Source organism: Chrysochloris asiatica, unplaced genomic scaffold (genome assembly GCF_000296735.1).
Source record: "Chrysochloris asiatica unplaced genomic scaffold, ChrAsi1.0 scaffold00313, whole genome shotgun sequence".
NCBI lineage: Eukaryota > Metazoa > Chordata > Mammalia > Afrosoricida > Chrysochloridae > Chrysochloris > Chrysochloris asiatica.
The window spans coordinates 1587822-1607924 of record NW_006408831.1 but is presented as its reverse complement, the minus strand read 5'-3'; the positions used below and the strand labels follow the sequence as shown (position 1 = coordinate 1607924).

Here is a 20103-nt window from a genome sequence, read left to right as displayed (position 1 = left end):
AGGGTGGAAGTGGGATGAGTGACGTTCCATTGTGGGCACTGCAGTTAAAGACATAAACCAAAATGTGTGTGAAGTGTTGAATGGCATACCGACTTACTCTGTAAACTTTCACCCAATTCACACAAAAAGTTAAAAGAACTAAAAATAAAATTTTTTAAAGAAAGTTTTAGGATCCTCTGAATATGCTAATTGTTTTCTTTAATATCAAATGAATTCACATTATAGAGCACAGATCAACTGTTAAAGTAACGGCAGCAAAGACAGTTTAGAAAATTACAAAGCCAGTTATTTAAAAAATGCAAAAGGGAAGTAAAACATTTGTGAAAACAAAAAGAAAAACCTGTTTTAAAAATTTTAACAGAATAACTTCTGACATAAAAATTATGTATATGCTAGTGTTTCTTTTTCCAACACTCGTCTGTCACCTTGTCACACTGTGGTAGCTTGCATGTTGCTATGATGCTGGAAGGCATGCCACCGACATTTTGAATGCCAGCAGGGTCACCCTTGGTGGACGGGTTTCAGCTGAGTTTCCAGAGAAAGACATACTTGAAAGAAGGCGAGGTGGACTACTTATGAATGTTTAGTCACTGAAAAGCTTATGAATAACACTGGAACGCTGTCAGATAGCACCAGAATACTGTCATATATATTGCCGGAAGATGAGCCCCTCAGATTGGAAGACACTCAAAATACAACTGGGGAAGAGTGCCTCCTCAAAGTACAGTTAACCTTGATGACATGAGTGGAGTAAAGCTATCAGGACCTTCATTTGCTGGTGGGGCACAACTCAAGATGAGGAGAAACAGCTGTAAACAACCACTAATAAGTGGAACATGGAATGTAAGAAGTATGAATCTAGGAAAATTGGAAATTTTCAAAAAAGAAAATGAAAGCATAAACACTGATAGTCTGGACACTAGTGACCTGAATGGACTGGTACTGGCCATCCTGAATCTGACAATCACATGGTTTACTATGCTGGGAGTGACAAATTGAAGAGGAATGGCATTACATTTATCACCAAAAAGAACATGTGGGATAATGCACTGGATCACAAGCTCAGTTTGAACTTCAAGGTCAGCGGTTCAAATTCACCAAGTGTTACTTGGAAACCCTATTCAGGGTTGGTATAAATTGGAACTGACTGGAAGTCACTCAACAGCAACAACACAAGGAAGCCTAGTTAATACAACTATTATTAAAATTTATGCACCAGCCACTAAAGCCAGTGATGATGAAATTGAAGAATTCTATCAAACATCTGTCTGAAATTGATCAAACATGTAATCAAGATTTATTGATAATTACGGGTGATTGGAATGCAAAGCTTGGAAACAAATAGGAGGGATTAGTAGTTTGAAAATACAGCCTTGTAATAGAAATGATGGAGATTGCATGACAAAATTTTGCAAAACCAATGACTTACATTCATTGCAAATATCTTTTTTTAAACAACATAAATGATGATCATACACATGGACTTCACCAGATGAATACACAGCAATCAAACTGATCACACCTGTGGAAAGAGACAGTGGGAAAAATTTCCATATTTTTCGCAAAACAAGGTGGGGGCAGACCGTGGAACAGACCATCAATTGCTCATATACATGTTCAAGCTGAAGCTGAAGGAAGTCAAAACAAGTCCATGAGAGCCAAAAATATGACCTTGAACATATCCCATCTGAATTTAGAGACCATCTCATGAACAGATTTAATACATTAGACATTAATGACCGAAAACCACAAGAGTTGTGGGATGATATAAAAAACATCATACAGGAAGAAAACAAAAGACCATTAAGATAAGGAAGTAAGAAAAGGATGGATGTCAGAAGAGACTATGAATTGATGCATTTGCGTTATGGTGTTGAAGAAGAATATTGCGTTATGAAAAGTTGTTCTTTGAACAACTAGAAGAACATACAAATCTGTGTTGGAAGAAGTACAACCAGAATGCTCTTTAGAAGCCAAGATTGCCATATTTTGTCTCTTATACTTTGGACATATTATCAGGAGGGACCAGTCCTTGAAGAAGGACATCATGCTTGGTAAAGTGGAGGGTCAGTGAAAAAGAGGGAGACCCCCAATGAGATGGATTGGCACAGTGACAACAGGACTGGACGGTGTTTTATTCTGTTGTACATAGCGATGCTATTGGTTGGAACTGACTTGACAGAATCTAATAACAACAGCATTATTTCTTTGTAAAATGATTTCAGGCATGATAAATACATTGGCTGTGGGTTAATGCGTCAGACTGCAAAGCTGTTTGAACTACAATGTTGGCGGTTCAACGGCTCCTCGGAAACCCTATATAGGGCCGCTATGGGTTGGAATCGACTTGACGGCATTTAACAAGAGACTAAAAACAGCATAGCATAAGCTAAAGATTTGATTTTTGCTAAAAAAATCAAAGTGAGAAAATTGGCAGAAAAGTAACTAAAATACTTTAAAAGCCATTCACATACACAACAAGTTGTGAGTTACATACCCTTTTTTGAAAGCTCACATTTACCTCTGAGACAAATTAAATAATGGACACAAACTACATTCAAATACATAAATTATATAAAACAATGAAATTACTTTGGTGCTAGTTACACAATGTTAATCAGCTTCAAGAAAATAGGATGTTTTGGTAGGATGCTATCAAATTCAGACAATCTAGCAAATAATAAATGAAAAAACCAGACTATGAAGTAGCTTGTGTGACTGAGTACAAATCTGTATCTAGGAAGACAAACACTGAAGATTAGTACACAAGTATGTAATAGTTTTGGTGTCGGCATTATAGGGATTTTTGGGGCAATTTTTTATTTCTCTTAATCTCTATCCAAATTGAACTTTCAAGAAAATTAATTGGAAACTGGCTTGAATATATATAAGAAAGTACAAGTGATTTGTGTGAGAAACGATGTCTATACTGACAAACGCTCAAGTAATCCAATCTGTACTCATTTTAGCGAGAATGAGGTTTTCTTTATTCTATTTTGCAAAATCGGGCACCCAGCCCCATAGACATGGGCAGACATGCTGCGTGGCCATTTGACAAATAGTTTTATTACCCTAGCTCGGAAAAGCCCGTCCTCCATTTCCCCTTTACTGGGTACTTTGGAGTTAACAATCTTTCCCAAAGGGTGCCTACTAGTCCCTACAGGGAGCATTCTTATTTTTAAAGACTCTAGTAGGTTAAACTAGTCTCTTCCTCCTTTCAGAGTTCCCTTTCGTCATGTCAACCTGCTAGCCCCAAGATTTCCTTGATTCTGAAGATGGACCACCCCAACAGCTATTTTTTCTCACAATTTGGGACTTTGAACATACTGAAGAAATGTTTCTATGCTTTAAGGAGAAGGCTCAAGCATGGGTTCCATATACAAGTCTTAAGCGCTGGAAACAGATAAGAAAGGAATAAAGAAGCTATAATGATTTTACAAATGAAGACTTTAATGAGTCCAATCTAATCTCAAAGTGTTAATCGTTACATGTTGCCATGTAGTTTACTCATCTCTTTCCTCTGAACAATTTGCAAAGTGAAGATAAGTAAATTGAGAAGGGAATCTGAAACCAATAAAATATTTATAAATTCAGAAGCCAAATTCATGGAGGCTCTAATCTATGTGGAGGAAAATAGACCCCTCTGATCAAATGTAGAAATTCCATTAGTGATTGCACAGCATGCTCTCCTGTCTGCTTAAACAATAAGCTTAAGGGTAGAATGTTTTCAACTATAAAAATAGACCAAACTTCATTCACTAGCCAACACCCACTTCACCAGGCACCACCCCATTTGCTCTCTAAAGCCTTCCTTAAAAATGAAAGACTCCTTTGTTCTTATTGCCAACCAATGAAACCCCAACCATTTCAACGGAACAAGCAAAACACAAAATTTCCCTCAGTTATTAAAATTGTGTTGCTCTCTCTAGATGGAGTATTTGCCTCTAAGCCCTAACTCTGTCTGGAGGAATTTTCCTTGCTGAATAACAAAAGAGAGTCAATATAATGCTGATTGTGTTAGCCTATTTTTAGACAGAGAGACTATGTTCTTGGAACAAGAACAGAACAGGCACAGGGGCCCACAAAAGGTAACTGGAGCCTTAGTTGGTAACACTTTCCCATTTCCTACCTTTTGTCTATATTTTCCAGTTTCTTCCTTCTTAACTTTTATTCTCCTTCCTAACTCAATCTTCTGTTCACTATTATTTTGTCCTACTACCTTTCTGATATGTAAAGCATGTGTTGGGAACATACAGATGCATGGTTTAACCCTGATTAAAAAGAAAAAAACAAACAAAACATAGGCCAGAATGATGGTGTTGTAGGTTAGGCACTGGGCTTTTACTAAACTGTAAGAGTCGGTGGTTCAAACCTACCAGTCACTATGCAAAAAGAAGATTAAGCTGTCTGCTCTAGTAAAGATTTACTGTCTCGGAAATCCTGAACAGGGTTGCTATTCATTAGGATTGACTTGATGTAAGACGGTTTGCTTTCAGTGTTTTAAAGGCCAGTAACTGAAAGTATAAATTCTAGTGGGTAGAGAGGGTCATACTCTGTATTTATTAGATGTGCAACCTAAAACACACTAGAAGTAATTTTAAAAAATTAAACAATTCTGACCATCAACAATAGGACCAGATTAGCTTCATTTTCTAAGCTGCAGAAAATTTCTTATCTGCACCTTAAATTCTTTGGAATAAAATATTTTACAACTCTATTAGATTATTAACCTTAACATATAGTAGGATACATAAATCATCAAGACAAGCATTAACAATTTGATAGTAAAACGGGTTAATGATACAGAAATCAGTAGCTTTCACATACATAAATAAACAGTAATTAATTAAAGGACCTAAAGGTAGAAGAGATCACACTCATAAGAGCAACAGAAGATGAAATACAAATAAGCAATGAGAAATGTGCAAACCCCATATTATGAAAATGCTAAAACATTCCTGAAAGACACAAAAGTAGATGTGAACAAATAGGAAGACATCTTTTGTCTTAGGATGAAAACCTCATGAAGGTGTTTGTTCTCTCAAAGCTATATTACAAACGTTAAACAATCTCAAAAAGAATAAGAATTTTTATAAACTTACAATTTTTAGTTGGCACTAAAATTGATTCTAAGCTTCAAATGGAAAAACAAGCATGTAAGAACTGTTAGAAAAACAATGAAAAAGAAAAGTTATGAGGTGGGATTAGCTTTACTAGATGTTAAAACATACAGTAAAGCTCCTATGTTACAGCAATGTGGCACTGGCATGTGAAGAGACTGGACCAGATGTTGTTGTTGTTAAGTGCCGTTGATTTGGTTCTGACTCAAAAGCAACCCTGTACAGGATTTCCGAGGAGCATCTGGTGGGCCTGAACTGCTGACTTTGTGATTAGCTGTCCAGCCACACCAGACCAACAAAGTAGAATGAAATAGGAAGTGCAGAAATAGATGAAAATACATATGAGAACTGAGTATCTCAAATCACTGGAAAAAAGATGACCTTTAAAAAAATGGTGATAGAATAACAGGGTAAACATTTAGAAAAGATAAATTAGACCCATACCTCATACCACAAACTGAAGGCTAAAACCAGGCAAGTGCTAGAAAGCATTATGGATGAATTCCTATACAACTTAAGGGTAGAAAAGAGCTTTGTAACTATGATTCCCAAGTCAGAAGCAATAAAAGGAAAGAATGACAGACTTGACTACATCCACCATCACCATCTTAAACAGAGTTAAAAGACAAGGACAAAGGAAGAAAATATCTGTGACATACAATCACAGGTAAAGGATAAATACCTGCAATACATAAAAAAATCTTTTTAAAGTTTAGGGGGAAAGGACCAAATACTGGATAGCAAAAAGGGCAAAATACACATACAAAAAGATACAGAAATAGCCTTTAAATATAAGGAACGATGTTCAACCTCACTTGTAATATAAGAAACACAAATGAAAACCACCATTTCACACCTATTATATACTAGCTCAAATTAAAAGTATAGCAAAATATTTGTTGTTGAGGCTGTGGAGAAACTGGCACTCATTCATACACTGTTGGGAGGAGATTGAATTGGCACAGCCCTTATGGAGGGGAATTCGGCAATATTTAACAAAATGACACCTCTGGGGATACCACATTTGTTGTTGTTATGTGCCGTGGAGTCGATTTCGACTCATAGCGACCCTGTACAGGGTTTCCGAGGCTGTAAATCTTTACGGGAGCAGAAAGCCTCATCTTTCTCCCGTGGAATAGCTGGTAGTTTCGAACTGCTGACCTTGCGGTTCGCAACCCGATTCGTAACCACTACGCTACCATTATGGATTAAACCCCGGCCTCTCAAATAAGCATGGGATTCCTAACCCTTGTAACTACGGATATAAATAATCCTTCTTGGAAACAGGGTTTCACTGAATATTAATTAAGCCATAACACAGTAGGGTAGGTTCTAAATCTAATCACTTTAGAGTCATAAAAAGAGGAGATTAGACACAGAGATACGTACACACAGGGGTGGAGGTAGTTAGTGGAAACAGACCATCTATAAGCCAAGAATTCAAGGAACACCCAGGACAACCTACAAGAAAGAAACTGACTGGTGTAGTACTGTGAGCCAATGAGCTAGACTGCAAAGTCAGTTTGAACCTCAAGGTTGGTGGTTCAAGCTCACCAGTCGCTCCTTGGAAACCCTATACAGAATTGCTATGGGTTGGAACTATCTCGACGGTACTTAACAACAGACATGATTCACACTTTTAGCTTCCAGAACTACAAAAAATAAATCCCTCTCCTTTAAAACCACTGACTTGTACTATTTCTGTTACAGTAGCACTAGTAAACCAGGAAACTATACCATACTGTAAATGTTCTCTGTTAATGTAAGAATTAGAGCTAATATAAGTAAAGTGCTTACCATATAATCAACTCAGCAGGGAATCAAAACACAGTACTCAAAATAAAAACAAATCAAAAGAATGATATATTAGACTGAATTTCCTTAATTTCTTTCAGCCCTGATTAAATGCTTCATATTTTGGTTCTATACCAAAGTTTCTGAGTCCTAATACCACTGACATTTTGTACTGATTAATTTGACAGTTAGCAGAACTGCTAAATGTCCTCTACACTAGATGCCCATATCACCTTTCCTAAATGTCCAATGGGGTGAAAACAGTCCAAATTTGAAAACAATTATTAAAATGTAGAAACTAAAACATTTAATAAAGTAAACAAAAAAGTGAGCTCATTTTCTCCACACTGCTGAATGCCAGTGATAATGAGAGGAAAGAAGGAAATATTTCATCTCGTATAAGGGGTCTGTTTTCTTTATGAAGGGCCTCTACTGTCATAGAATTAGGTGGTCATGGACACAGGCTTTAGACTTTGCCCGTCTCCATTTGAACGCCATTTGGACACACCTCAGCTCCTTTTTAAAGTTTTGAAGAGCAAAGATGTCAACTTGAGGAGTAAGGTGTGCTTGACCCAAGCTATGGTATTTTCAATAACCTCATATGCATACAAAAGCTGGACAGTGAATAAGGAAAACCGTAGAAGAATTGATGCTTTTGAGTTACATTATTAGAGGAGAATATTGAAAGTTCCATGGGCTGCCAAAAGAACCAACAGACCTGTGTTGGAAGAAGTGCAGCCAGAGTGCTCCTTGATGGCCAAAGGATGGCAGATGCCAGGATGGCCAAACTTTGTCTCTCATACTTCGGACATATTGTCAGGAGGGTCCAGTCGCTGGAGAAGGATATCATGTTTGGTAAGGTGGAGGGTCAGAGAAAAAGAGAAAGACCCCCAGCGAGATGGATTGGCAAAGTGGCAGCATCAATGGGCTCAAGTGTGGCAACAATTGAGAGGTTGGCGCAGGATTGGGCAGTGTTTTGTTTTGTTGTGCATAGGGTCGCAATGAGTCAGTACTGACTCGATGGCACTTAACAACAACAACAACAGTTTCCTCAACAAGGTAGAATAAGAGTAACTGTGGCACTATGGCTGTTTTAAGGATTAAGTGACATAATACAAGTATACTGCTTAGCACAGGTTCTCTCGTTCATAATGGTGGTGGTGGTGGTACTGTGTGCTGTTGAGTTGGTTCTGACTCATAGTGACCCGGTATAAGGTTTCCAAGGCTGATAATTGAGGTGGTAAATCTTTATGAGAATAGAAAGCCTCATCTTTCTCCCACGGAGCAACTGGGGGTTAGCAACCCCACATATCACCCACTATGCCACCAGAGTAAACTCTCAGTAAATGATGGCCAGTCTTAATATAATGTAGGTCCTACTTCCAATTCCAGGTCTTCAGGTCCTACCTTATTGCTCTTTATCTCACATTTCTTACTCTACATATGCACTTATTTCATTTCAGACCCCAAAGTGTTCCTAATGTTTTGTTTATTATTATTATTATTATTGGGGTGACTGAGCTGGCAAGAGAGGACTCTGGTAATGGATTTCCAAAAATCTACCCTAACCATAACTGACTACCACTGACACAGTAGGAATGGATATAAATTGGAACCAGGAAGCATGTATTTATGCAGAAAAAAAGCAAGTAATATTCATCAGACTGAAGTAAGAAAATGAGCACTAAACTATGCTCTTTTTATTTAGGGCAAAACCAATGCTATAATTTAAAAAAAAAAATCCATTTGAGGATTTTTCTGTTAAATTTGATTCATTTTAATGCTAAAATTAGAAATGTTCAAAATAATTTACTAAAAGCTATCTGTAAATGACTATCTATGATAAGGAGCTCTGGTAGCATAATGGTTACGAATTGGGCTGCTAATCTCATGGTCAGCAGTTTGAAACTACCAGCTGTTCCATGGGAGAAAGATGAGGCTTTCTGCTCCAGTAAAGATTTACAGCCTCAGAAACCCTATACAGGGTTGCTATGAGTCAGAACCGACTCATGACAACACAGCACATAACAACAACATGATGATTATAAGCTATCCAGATAAATTTACCAAGTTATCTTTGAAGAATCAACTGTTAAGCATGAATCAAACATTCTGGAAAAGCAAAATGACAACGAATCTACAAAACAGGATTTCAGGGTAAAAATCAGTTTTATGTGAAAGATTTGATGGCTAACTCTGTATGCAGAAATAGCTCACCTGTAGTTTCTGAGTCAAAGAGTCCCTTTGTTCTTGAAGCTCTCTAGCATTATCAATTTCTTGTTTTAATCTTTCTATTTCCTAGAAAAGGTAGAACAAGGTAATTAACAACATTCATACTACATCTAAGAAAGGGAAAATCTTATGTTTCCTTGAAATTTCTCTCCCAGACCCAAAGAAAAAAAAAAAGAAGATGATTTAAAAAGCATCCATTTATTTTGAATTTGAGGGATAAACTCATCCAATAATCCTCTTCATAGGTGTGCTGTCTGATTCAGTATAATCTTTAGGAATAAGCAGGTCTAACTTGGTGGCTTGGGTATAGCACTGCTCAGAAACAACGATCTGAACTCTGACATTTTAAGATTGCTTCAAGCTTTGTGGATGTACATCTTTCCTGGATACTGAATCGTTTAAGTGGAAATCAGAGAAAGCAGCAGCCAGTAAAATTCATTTAACCTATAATGATTTTGATGTTGATCATATGAATGCAGCTCTCATATAAAAGGCAAAAGGCTGCATCTCTGCCTGACTACATCACCACTGTTCATAACCACAGAAACGAAGACGGGGGAAACATGAACAAGCTTAACACCACCAAGGAAAATGCCCTCCTAAAAAAAGTATACAAGTATCTTTTAATGTGACAGACTCTACATTAGTTAAGATTACAGATGAGTGAAAAGTAGCAAATACCTCTTCCTTCACTTTCAGTGTCTCTTCCAATTCTTGTATTGTCTGATTTAACTCCGTTTTGTGGGTATGCACTGCATTTGCTTGGCTGCTAACACATTCAAGCTCAGTCACCTAAAATTAAATGAAAACACAGGTTAAATATGTTAATTTAACGACACCTTCAAAAATGTTAAGGATTAAATTGTGTCCTCCACCCATCCCTTCCTCCTCCAAATACATTTGGAATCCTAACCCCTATAACTGTAGATGTAAACCTCATGGGGATAGGGTTTTCTTTGTAATATTAGTAAGATAACATCCAAGTAAGGTGGGTTTTAAATCTAATCTTCTTTTCAAAAATCAATAGACTGAACACACACAGGAGGCAAGACAGACAGATGAGGAAGACAAATGCACTGATGAGCCCAGGAACAGGGACGTCAAGAGGACCACGAGTTATCAGACGCCCTCCAGAGCCACACTCTGAATTCAGACTTCTAACCTCCTGAACTGTGAGAAAAGAAATTCCTGTTCTTTAAAGCCACTCACTAATGGGATCTGTCTTATTGTAGCACTAGGTAAACTAAGACACAGAGACTTCTTGCTAAAGACATAATATGCTCACATTATTATAAAAAATGTCAAGACTTTCAAGCAGAGTAGATTCTTTGAAGATATTAATATAAGACTGCCACCCAAAAATCAAAGGAATTAATTATTTATATGACTTGGTAAAGAAAAGGTTAGGAAAGTATCAATTAGATGATTTAGGTACAGTAGTCAATCTGTATAAAGGTCTTCTTTAAAAGTTTTCTCTGAAAACACATTCAAATTTAGATATAGCTATCTGATCCTCTGTCTAAAGCCTTCAAACTAAATATGGGTTCTAAAAACTTGCCTTGCAGAACTGAGAATTTTTTCAAACACAATTAAAAAATGCACAAGAATCTAGGAAAAAAGATATGCTAAAAATACCACTTAAAGCAGTCTATATTAGAATGACCACATCAGTAGTGTCTCTATGGTGAAAGCAAAACCTTTTAATCAATAAGAATTTACTGAGGGCTCAAGGAGCAAAAAAATAGCTTTTAATGAGGACTTGATTTTTTGAGATAAGAGAAGGGCATTTTCCCTGAAAGTAATACTATCCAATGATAATCAATACAGACAGCAGTCACAATGTTATCTAAACCAGAGTCAATACAAGCCAACATAAACACACACATGCCCTAACAACATTCTTTGCCCATATCAGACTCTCAATACATTTTGGTGGACCCGTAAGCACTAGCCTACAGGAACAGGCGATGTTTCTTTCTGCTTTTCATTAAGATCGCTAGGAGTTGAAACGGAATCGATGGTACCTAACAACAACAAGCTTAGTAAGGAAACAGAGTAAACCTTTATCCATATTTTCCAAATATCTAATTACTGTTCACATTCTGTCAGTTCACCTGCATCACTGTTTTCTCCTTCCCATTTCTGTACTAACAGACTCAGGCCTGAACGAAAGCTATGGCCTCCCAGTACACTTCATCATAACCTTTGCCTTGTTGTTGTTAAGTGCTGTTGAGTTGGTTCTGACCCACAGTGACCCTGAATAGGGTTTCCGAGGTGTGACTGGTGGGTTGGAACCGCTGACCCGAGGTTAGTAGTCTAGTGCTTATCATGTAGTGCCACACCAGGACTTCTAACCTTTGCCTACTTGTGTTTATTCCACAAACAGATTCATTTTCCATCATGTGGCTCCCCCACTCAAAGTCTTTCTACAGTGTATATTTTTTGCAGTATCATGTTTAAACTCCCAGGTCCTCCATACATTGGCCTCGTCCAATTTAGTCATTCTCATTTCCCAAAATATCCAGTGTGCACTTCAAATTAAAGGCAGGCAAGTGTCCTTGTCCTAAGGATAAACTATATTCACATCTTCTTGTTGACTTAACTACAAAGTTGCCTCCTAGTTCTGAAGTCTATCAGATCCTATAGACATGTCTAACTCAGCTCAGCATAAACTTTTTCCATACAGCCATTCCATTAAGCCCACTAGTCTCTCTTACCCTCTGGTCCACAAAACTGAACATCTGCTTAGTGAACTTACAGAGAGTGAGCAAAGATAGAAATCAAAATGGGCAGTACCAACTGGTCTAACATGTGCAATTTAATCCCATAAAGAGAGAAGAGAGAGAATGGGCAGAAAATATATTTGCCAAAATACTGGCTAAAATTTTTCCAAATATGATTAAAGGGAGAGGGGGGAAGAGGGGACAAGGACGCAACTCAGTGAAATGAACCTCAAGTAGAATAAATAAAAACCATACCAAGGCACTACACTTCTAGTTAAGTTGCTGGTAAACAGTGGTAATGAAAAAAACAAACAAAAAAAAACTTGAAGACAACCAGGAAAAAAGTGACACATTATGTATGGAAAAATGGTAATAACAATTTCATCGGAAAAAATAGAGACCAGAATCGGAAAAAATAAGAGACCAGAATGCAATGAAACGATATTTTTAAAGTCTGCACATAAAACAAAGTCAGCCTAAAATTCTATATCCAGCAAAAATACCTTTCAAAAAATAAGGGTGAGATAAAGACATATTTTGATACACAAAAGCTGAGAGGATTTATAGCTAGTATCTGAGCCTGGAGTCCTGGTGTGGCACTGTGGGTTAATGCGCCAGTTCAAATGCAAAGCGTTTGAACTGCAAGGTTGGCAGTTCAAGCTCACCAGCTGCTCCTTGGAAATCCTATACAGGGTCACTATGGGTCGGAACCAACTCGACGGCACTTTAACAACAACAACAACCCGAATCCTGGTGTGGCATTGTAGGATAAGCACAGGACTGAAAGGTCAGTTTGAATCACAAGGCTGGCAATTCAAACTCACCAACTGCTCCTTGGTCCATATGAGTTGGAACCAACTCAATGGCACTTAACAACAACACAACAACACTTGAGCACTTGTGATGCTAAACAAATCCCGCAGGAAGCTACTCAAGTTGAAAGGAAGTGATGTTGTTGTTGTTATGTGCCATGGCTCATAGGGACCCTTACAGAAAGCCTCATCTTTCTCCTGCGGAATAGCTGGTAGTTTCAAACTGCTGACCCTGAGGTTCACAGCCCGATTTGTAACCACTACGCTACCAGAGCTCCTTAAAGTGATAAGTGGTGGAAATTCACATCTATAGATATAAAAGAATGCTGAAAACTGTAAATATGTGAGTAAATTGGAATTTCTGATTTTCTTTCTTACCTATATTTTTCAAATTAGGATCCTTCTTTCAGAGAAAAAAATACAAGCAGCTACTGACTCAGTGAAACTACATACCAATTATCTCATTTAGTTTTAATAACAACGGTATAGAGTGTATATTATTATTCCCAGCTTATAGATGAAATATTGTGTTCAAAGAAGGGACTAATTCACCCAATATCATATAGCTAGTAAGTTGCAAAATCAGAATTTGAAATCAGATCTTTTCTACTAGAAAATCTGTATAACTTCCATTCTCATAAACTGTGGAAAATATTTTTTACCCAAACAAATAATACAACCGATATATTGTTCTGATACCCAGAGAGTATTTGTTGAAGATGTTCCTGTGCTGAAATCTACATGCAAATTCTCTCTGACCAAGGAAGCCTGCCAGTTGTGGATCCCTATGGACAGCAGCCCTGAACTTACTCGCTTGTGCAGACGGTCTGCCTCCTCTTGATATGCAGCAAGCTGCTGTTTCCATTGTTTCACATTGGCAGTGGACTCCAACAGGGCTGCAGTGAGTTTGGCATTATTTCCTTTGAGGGTAGCCAGTTCAGCCTCCCAATGTTTGCTGATGGCTGAACTAAAATAAAAGAAAATAAAAATAAAATTCGATCCATTATACTGAACATTGTTACTTTAAAGGGAGAGCAGTACTCAGTTCTATTACAGGGTTTATTGTCCAAGAATGCTTCAAAGACAACCCCCAAAAAAGAATAAAAGCAAAAATATTTTACTGAAATGTTCTTAGTGAAATAGGCCTAACAAAGAAATAGAAAAAGCACAAAATTGTAGGCTGAATGTAGAATAGTTCCAATCCTCATTATGACACATGTGAATATCTACAAAAGAGTTTTTACCCATTTTCCTTTGAGGAATAAACATTATATCCTGAAAAATACCTACACACAAAACCTAACAATGTACTATATTTTTAAGAGTATTAAGCCTAAAGAACAATTTCATTTCATAATGAAACTCCAGTGTCAGTAAGGTTTGGGACATGGAATATTTTGAAGTTGTTTTATTTCATCTATTGTGTAGTTTAAAATGTTAAAAACATAAAAACTTGTTGCAAGAAATTGATTTCAGATTATATTAATACTAGATCTAGAAGCTGATTCTAATGACTTAATTTCTAATATAACTCCAAGGCCATGTATAGAACAAAACTAAAGCTATCACCTTTTCCTCATTTAATGTTCTACTTGGTAAGTTACTCCACGTTAAGTATCTCAAGCAAGACCATTTTCTATTACAAAGACAATTAAATTAATTGGGAAGACCCCTGTCTTGAAAATTCCTTTCTTAACTTTCCAATGAAGAAAGTATTGCTTCATTTGAAAGAAGAGTTTATTTCTTTTTCTCATTATTGAGTAGTCTATTTCTATTAGTGCAATTACTACCCTTGTTTCATTAATTAATTAGTGAGGCTTATAGCCTTCGTTAATCACCATTTTTGTGTCTGATAAGTCATTCACACCACAGACCAAATCGTACAGATATATTCTAATGGAGATATATACATACATATTCATATTATCTCAAAAATCTATTAAAACATGGATGCAGAGTTTCTATCATCAAAATTTCTAAAGCTCATCATTAGAAATAAGACATACTGGTATCATAAACCCTCTAATACGATGTCCTTAGAAGGCCACATCATTTCTGTGGAATTCTTGCCAAAAATGCATAATCTCAATATAATCATAGGAAAACATACAAATTTATATACTGAGGGATATTCTACAAAGTGCAAGACTGGTTCTCTTTAAAAATGTCAAGATAATGCAAGACAGGGAAGACTGAGGAACTATTACAGAATGGGACAGCCTAAGAAATACGGGCAGCAGTGATGGTTCAGTGTTAGAATTCCATGCAGAAGAAATAGGTTCAATACCCGGCCAATGTGCTTCAAGCGTAGCTATCATCTATGGAGACTTGGGTGTTGTGATGATGAGCTCCAGGTTGCAGTAGAACTTCTAAACTAAACCAAACTAAGATGAAAAGGCCTGGAGATCTTATGAAAACCACAGCCAATAAAAACTCTATGGCTTACAACAGTCTGATCTGAAACCAATCCTAGGGAAGGCACAGCATTGGGCAGGATTTTATGCTATTGTGTTTGGAGTCACCATGAATTGGAGGCCAACTTGCCAACAACTAACAATATTCCACATTGGATTAAGAAGAGGGGTGCTGGTGCTGATGTCATAGGGAACTTGGCAGAGAATACCAGAAAGATATTTACCTGTGCTTTATTGACTATGCAAAGGCATTCAACTGTGGGGATCATAACAAACTGCAGATAACATTAAGAAGACTGGGTATTCCAGAACACTTAGTTGTGCTCATGCGGAATTTGCACAGACCAAGAAAAAGTATCTCCATGTTAGAACAGAACAAGGAGATAATGAAAGGTTTAAAATCAGGAAAAGTATATGTCAGCATTGTATCCTTTCACCATTCTTACTGAATCTGTATGCCGAGCAAATAATCTGAGAAGCTGGATTACATGAAGAAAAATGTAGCTTCAGGATTGGAGGAAGACCCATTAACAACCTGTGATATGCAGATGATACAACCTTGCTTGCTGATGAGGACTTAAAATACTTACTGATGAAGATCAAACACCATAGCCTTTGGTGTGGGTTGCATTTCAATGTAAAGAAAACAAAAATTCTCACCATTGGACCAATAAACAACATCCATATAAATGGAAAAAGATTGAGGTTGTCAGAGACTTCATTTTGCTTAGATGCACAATCAGTACTCATGGAAACAGCAATCAAGAGATCAAAACACGTACTGCATTAGGCAAACGTGCTGCAAAAGACCCCTTGAAAATATTAAAGAACAAAGATGTCACTTTGAAGACTAAAGTGCACCTGACCCAAGCCACAGTATTTTCAATCACCTCATACGCATGTGAAAGTTGGACAATGAATAAGGAAGACTGTTGGAATATCAAAACATTTTAATGACGGTATTGGAGAAGGATGTTGAAAGCACCACAGGCTTCCAGAACAATAAGAAAAAAATCTGCCTTGGAAAAGTTCTGCCAGAATGCTTAGAAGTGAGGATTACAAGATGCCACCGCTCGTACTTCAGACATGTTAGGAGGGACCAGTCCCAGGAAAAAGACATCATCATCCATGGCTAAGTGGAGGGTCATTGAAAAAGAGGAAGGACCCTTCTCCCCTCCACTATGAGGTGGAATGACACACAGCAACAATGGGCTCACACATAACAACAATTGTGAGGATGGTTCAGGACAGGGAAGTGTTTAGTTCGGTTGCGCACAGGGTCACTATGAGTCGGAATTGATTTGACTTCACTAACAACAAAAAGTAGAATTCTGGAATAGAAAAGGGACATGGGTGAAAATAGATGAAACTCAAATAAATTCTATAATTTAGTTACTGTATTGTATCAATTTTATTAGTATTAATTTTCTAGTTTTAATCATTGTATTGTAGTTATATAACATGCTAATATTAAAGGAGCTCTGGTAGTGGTTACGAATCAGGCTGCTAACCTCAAGGTCAGCAGTTAGAAACTACCAGCTTTCCGTAAAGATTTACAGCCTCGGAAACCCTGTGCAGGGTCACTATGAGTCGGAACTGACTCCACGGCACTTAACAACAACAACAACATTAAGGGAAGTTGGGTGACTCTTTGAATTGCTTTTGTAGCTCTCCTGTAAGTATAATATTTATAGAATGTTAAGTTAAAATTTTTGAAGTTCACTACTTGGAAAATTTCATCAAAACCCAAAAGGGCAGAATCAAACAATATGCTACAGCTACTAATTTAACAATTGATTTCTATCTTCAAAAAAAAGTTCTTCTCTATTTCTTCTTTTGTGGGATGATTGTTCAGATTCAGATTTGTTGTTCAAAACATGTACCAATTCATCTGCTCAAACTACATCACAGATTATTTTTAAAACCATCTACCAGTTTTTCCCCTGAAAAGATCAATTTTATTTAAATGGAGCCTTCAATCTAGTTTTTGGTCCTACCAACCCAAAATCCACACCAAACTTACTGTCGTAAAGTCAATTTCAACTCATAGTGACCCAGTATAGGACAGAGCAGAATTTCTTCTTAGGGTTTCTGAGACTCTAAATCTTTACAGGAAGTGATAGCTGCACTTTTTCCCCACAGTAGTTAGGTTAGTGGGTTTGAACTACTAACCTTATGGTTACCAGTCTAATGCTTAGCATGCAGTACCACCAGGTTTCCAGTTTTGAATCATAGAGCACTAAAAACAACAACCAATTTAAACCCTTGAAATACACAAATGTGAAATACCTTTAAAAATGAGCGATTAAAAAAAAAACTTTTTTGAATAGGTTTCTAATATCTGTTAGAATTTTGCCAAAAGTCACACAATTAAAATATGATTATCAATTGCCTTTAGTAGGAAAAAAGGACAACAAAAAGGATGGTTTCCTATCTTGCTGTGAACCACAAGGTCTGTGGTTTGAACCTACCAGCTGCTCCGTGGGAGAAGGATGAGGCTTTCTGCTCCTGTACAGATTTACAGCCTCAGAAACCCTATACAGGGTCATGGTAAGTCGGAACACACTCGATGGCACTTAACAACAACAATATGTAGCAAAATCCACTAAGAACATAAAATTTAAATCCATAACTCAGCCTGGTCGTTGGCAGTAGATTTGGTTTGGTTTTTACAGTTAAATAAAGTTGAAAATTCAGCTCCTCAGTTGAATTAATTTCTATGCTCATTAGACACAGATAGCTGTTGCTTTTGTTAAGTGCCACTGAGTTGGTTCCAACTCACAGTGACCCTGTATAGGGTTTCAGAAGCTTCATATCTTTTGCAAGAGCAGAAAGTCTCATCTTTCTCCCATACAGCAGCTGGCAGGCTCAAACCACTGACTTTGTGGTTCGAAGTCCAGTGTTTATCCTATAGAGTTACCATGCTCAAACACGTGGCAAGTAGCTACCATGTTAAACAATGTAGAAGTAGATGTCCATCTTTACAGAAAGTTCTACCAGACAGTGGCATTCTAAGTAATACATACATTTCTGATTGGCTTTCAATTCAATAACTCATTTTTGTTTTTTCCCCTCACCTACAAATAGCCACACTATGTATCCTATCAACATGCCCCCATCGAACTTGAACGAAGCAGTATTTGTTTCAGCTATTATGTCCTGTTTAGACTAAGCTGACGTTTCTCTGATGTCTCTTCTCCCCAGCCAGATTCTCATTTTCATTCTATGAACTTTTGCCAAGATGCTTGCCAATCTGAATCTGTGCAGACTTAGCAGATACAATGACTGCCTAAATGAAAAAGTAAAGGTATTAATTAAAGCACATTCATTATAAAATAATTACAGATTTACTTGTTGTAGATTGAATTATGCCCCCCCCCCAAACATATATTTAGAAGGACAACTTCTAAATATAAATATATGATGGCACTTAACAACAACACCACCACACAACTTTGGCTCCTTGGGATAAAAGGTGTGGCACTGTGGGATAAAGCACTGGACTGCAAGGTTGGTCTGAACCACAAGGTCAGCAGTTCAAGTTCACCAGCTGCTCCTTGGAAACCCTACACAGGGCCGCTATGAGTCGGAACTGACTTGACAGCACTTAACAACAACAACAACAATCTGCTAACATAAAGATTACAGCCAAGGAAACCCTACGTGGCAGTTCTACTCTGTCTTAGGGTTTGCTGTGAGCTGGAATCCACTCAATGGCATACCACAACTGTGAACATGACCATGTTTGGAAAGGCATCTTGGAGACACATTAGCTAACATGAGGTCATAGTAGAGTACGGTGGGACCTAATCCAATCTGAGTGGTATCTTTATAAAAGAGGAGACAAGACACAGAAGACAGACAGAGGGAAGAATTAAAAACACCATGTGACCATATTGTTACAGCTGCAAACCAAGAAATGCCTGGGGCTAATTAACAGAAACCATAAAACATCTTCTCCTAGAGCCTTTGGAGAGACTATGACCCTGCCTTCATCCTGCATTTGAACTACTAGTTTCCAGAACCATGAGACAATACATTTTTGTTGTATAAGTCAATTAGTTTGTGGTACATTGCTCCAGCAGCCTTAGGAAACTAACACCCCACCCTAGGATTGGATATAAGGAGTAGTGAATTTTGCAACACATAAGAATTCAGTTTTAATTACTAATACACGTTTAAGTATATTTAGTTTGGACCTCACATTAAGGGTACACATTTCATATTAGCATTACTTTTATCCAATAGAATCATATACAGTTTCTTGACTTTCATTTTAAACCAATCACGGATATACAGTACAGGGATTTCATATATAAGATACAGTTCCTGAAGTACTGACAAAACTCCTGTTCATCAAAGATAGCATTCCTGAACAAAATGCTTTTTTTTTCTTTTTGGTGCAAACTGTAAATTAATACCGACTGGCAGGAATATTTATTATATGAGTTAAGTAGGTAGCAATAATGCATACCAATTATTTATAAAGATATGAGTTTGGAAGGATATATTTAAAGTAGAATAGTACAATCTCCAAAGTTATTCTTGAACTTTTTAATACCTTCATATTTAGTTGATATTTTAGAGGCTCAAGTTTTATATACAACTAGCAAAACTCTTACAACAAAATAAATTATATTTTAATGGTAAAATCAAGAATTCTCTACCTGTGTCAAGTAGGTAATTCCATAAAGATGCTTTCAATGACATTTATTTATAAGCAAAATAGTTATCAAAAGCATCTCTAACTTGATTATGCATAAGGCTGCTCAAAATTCCAACCCAAAAGGGAAGGATTCTCCATATCAAGGATCAAGTAGTATCCTCAGGACACTGGGCTGATAGGGATGGGCAATTTAGACTTCGGTTACCAAAACTGAGGGGCTATAAAGGCTTGAAGTGGCTGGTTTACAAGCTTTCATGAAGGGGCTTAGTGTCAGAACATGGGGAGTAAGACAGAAACTCAGCTGAATAATTTCCCTCCTGTCTAGATGGATCTGGTTGTTGT

At 37.2% G+C, this 20103-nt stretch overlaps 1 protein-coding gene across 3 annotated transcripts in view; it reads right to left on the bottom strand.

Annotated features, from left to right (window-relative positions):
- The window catches only part of HOMER1 (homer homolog 1 (Drosophila)), a 152433-nt gene that overhangs the window by 14311 nt on the left and 118019 nt on the right, over nucleotides 1-20103 (bottom strand). Inside the window, exons 6-8 of one of the 3 annotated variants that reach the window (XM_006875184.1) lie at nucleotides 13492-13648; nucleotides 9828-9938; nucleotides 9132-9212 (exon numbers count right to left, since the gene is read on the bottom strand). The exons of 1 other annotated variant lie outside the window; for it this stretch is intronic. In XM_006875184.1, coding sequence (XP_006875246.1) covers nucleotides 9132-9212; nucleotides 9828-9938; nucleotides 13492-13648 — 349 coding nt within the window. The remainder of the gene's footprint in view (nucleotides 1-9131; nucleotides 9213-9827; nucleotides 9939-13491; nucleotides 13649-20103) is intronic. One more of the 3 variants, XM_006875185.1, reaches the window with a different exon arrangement.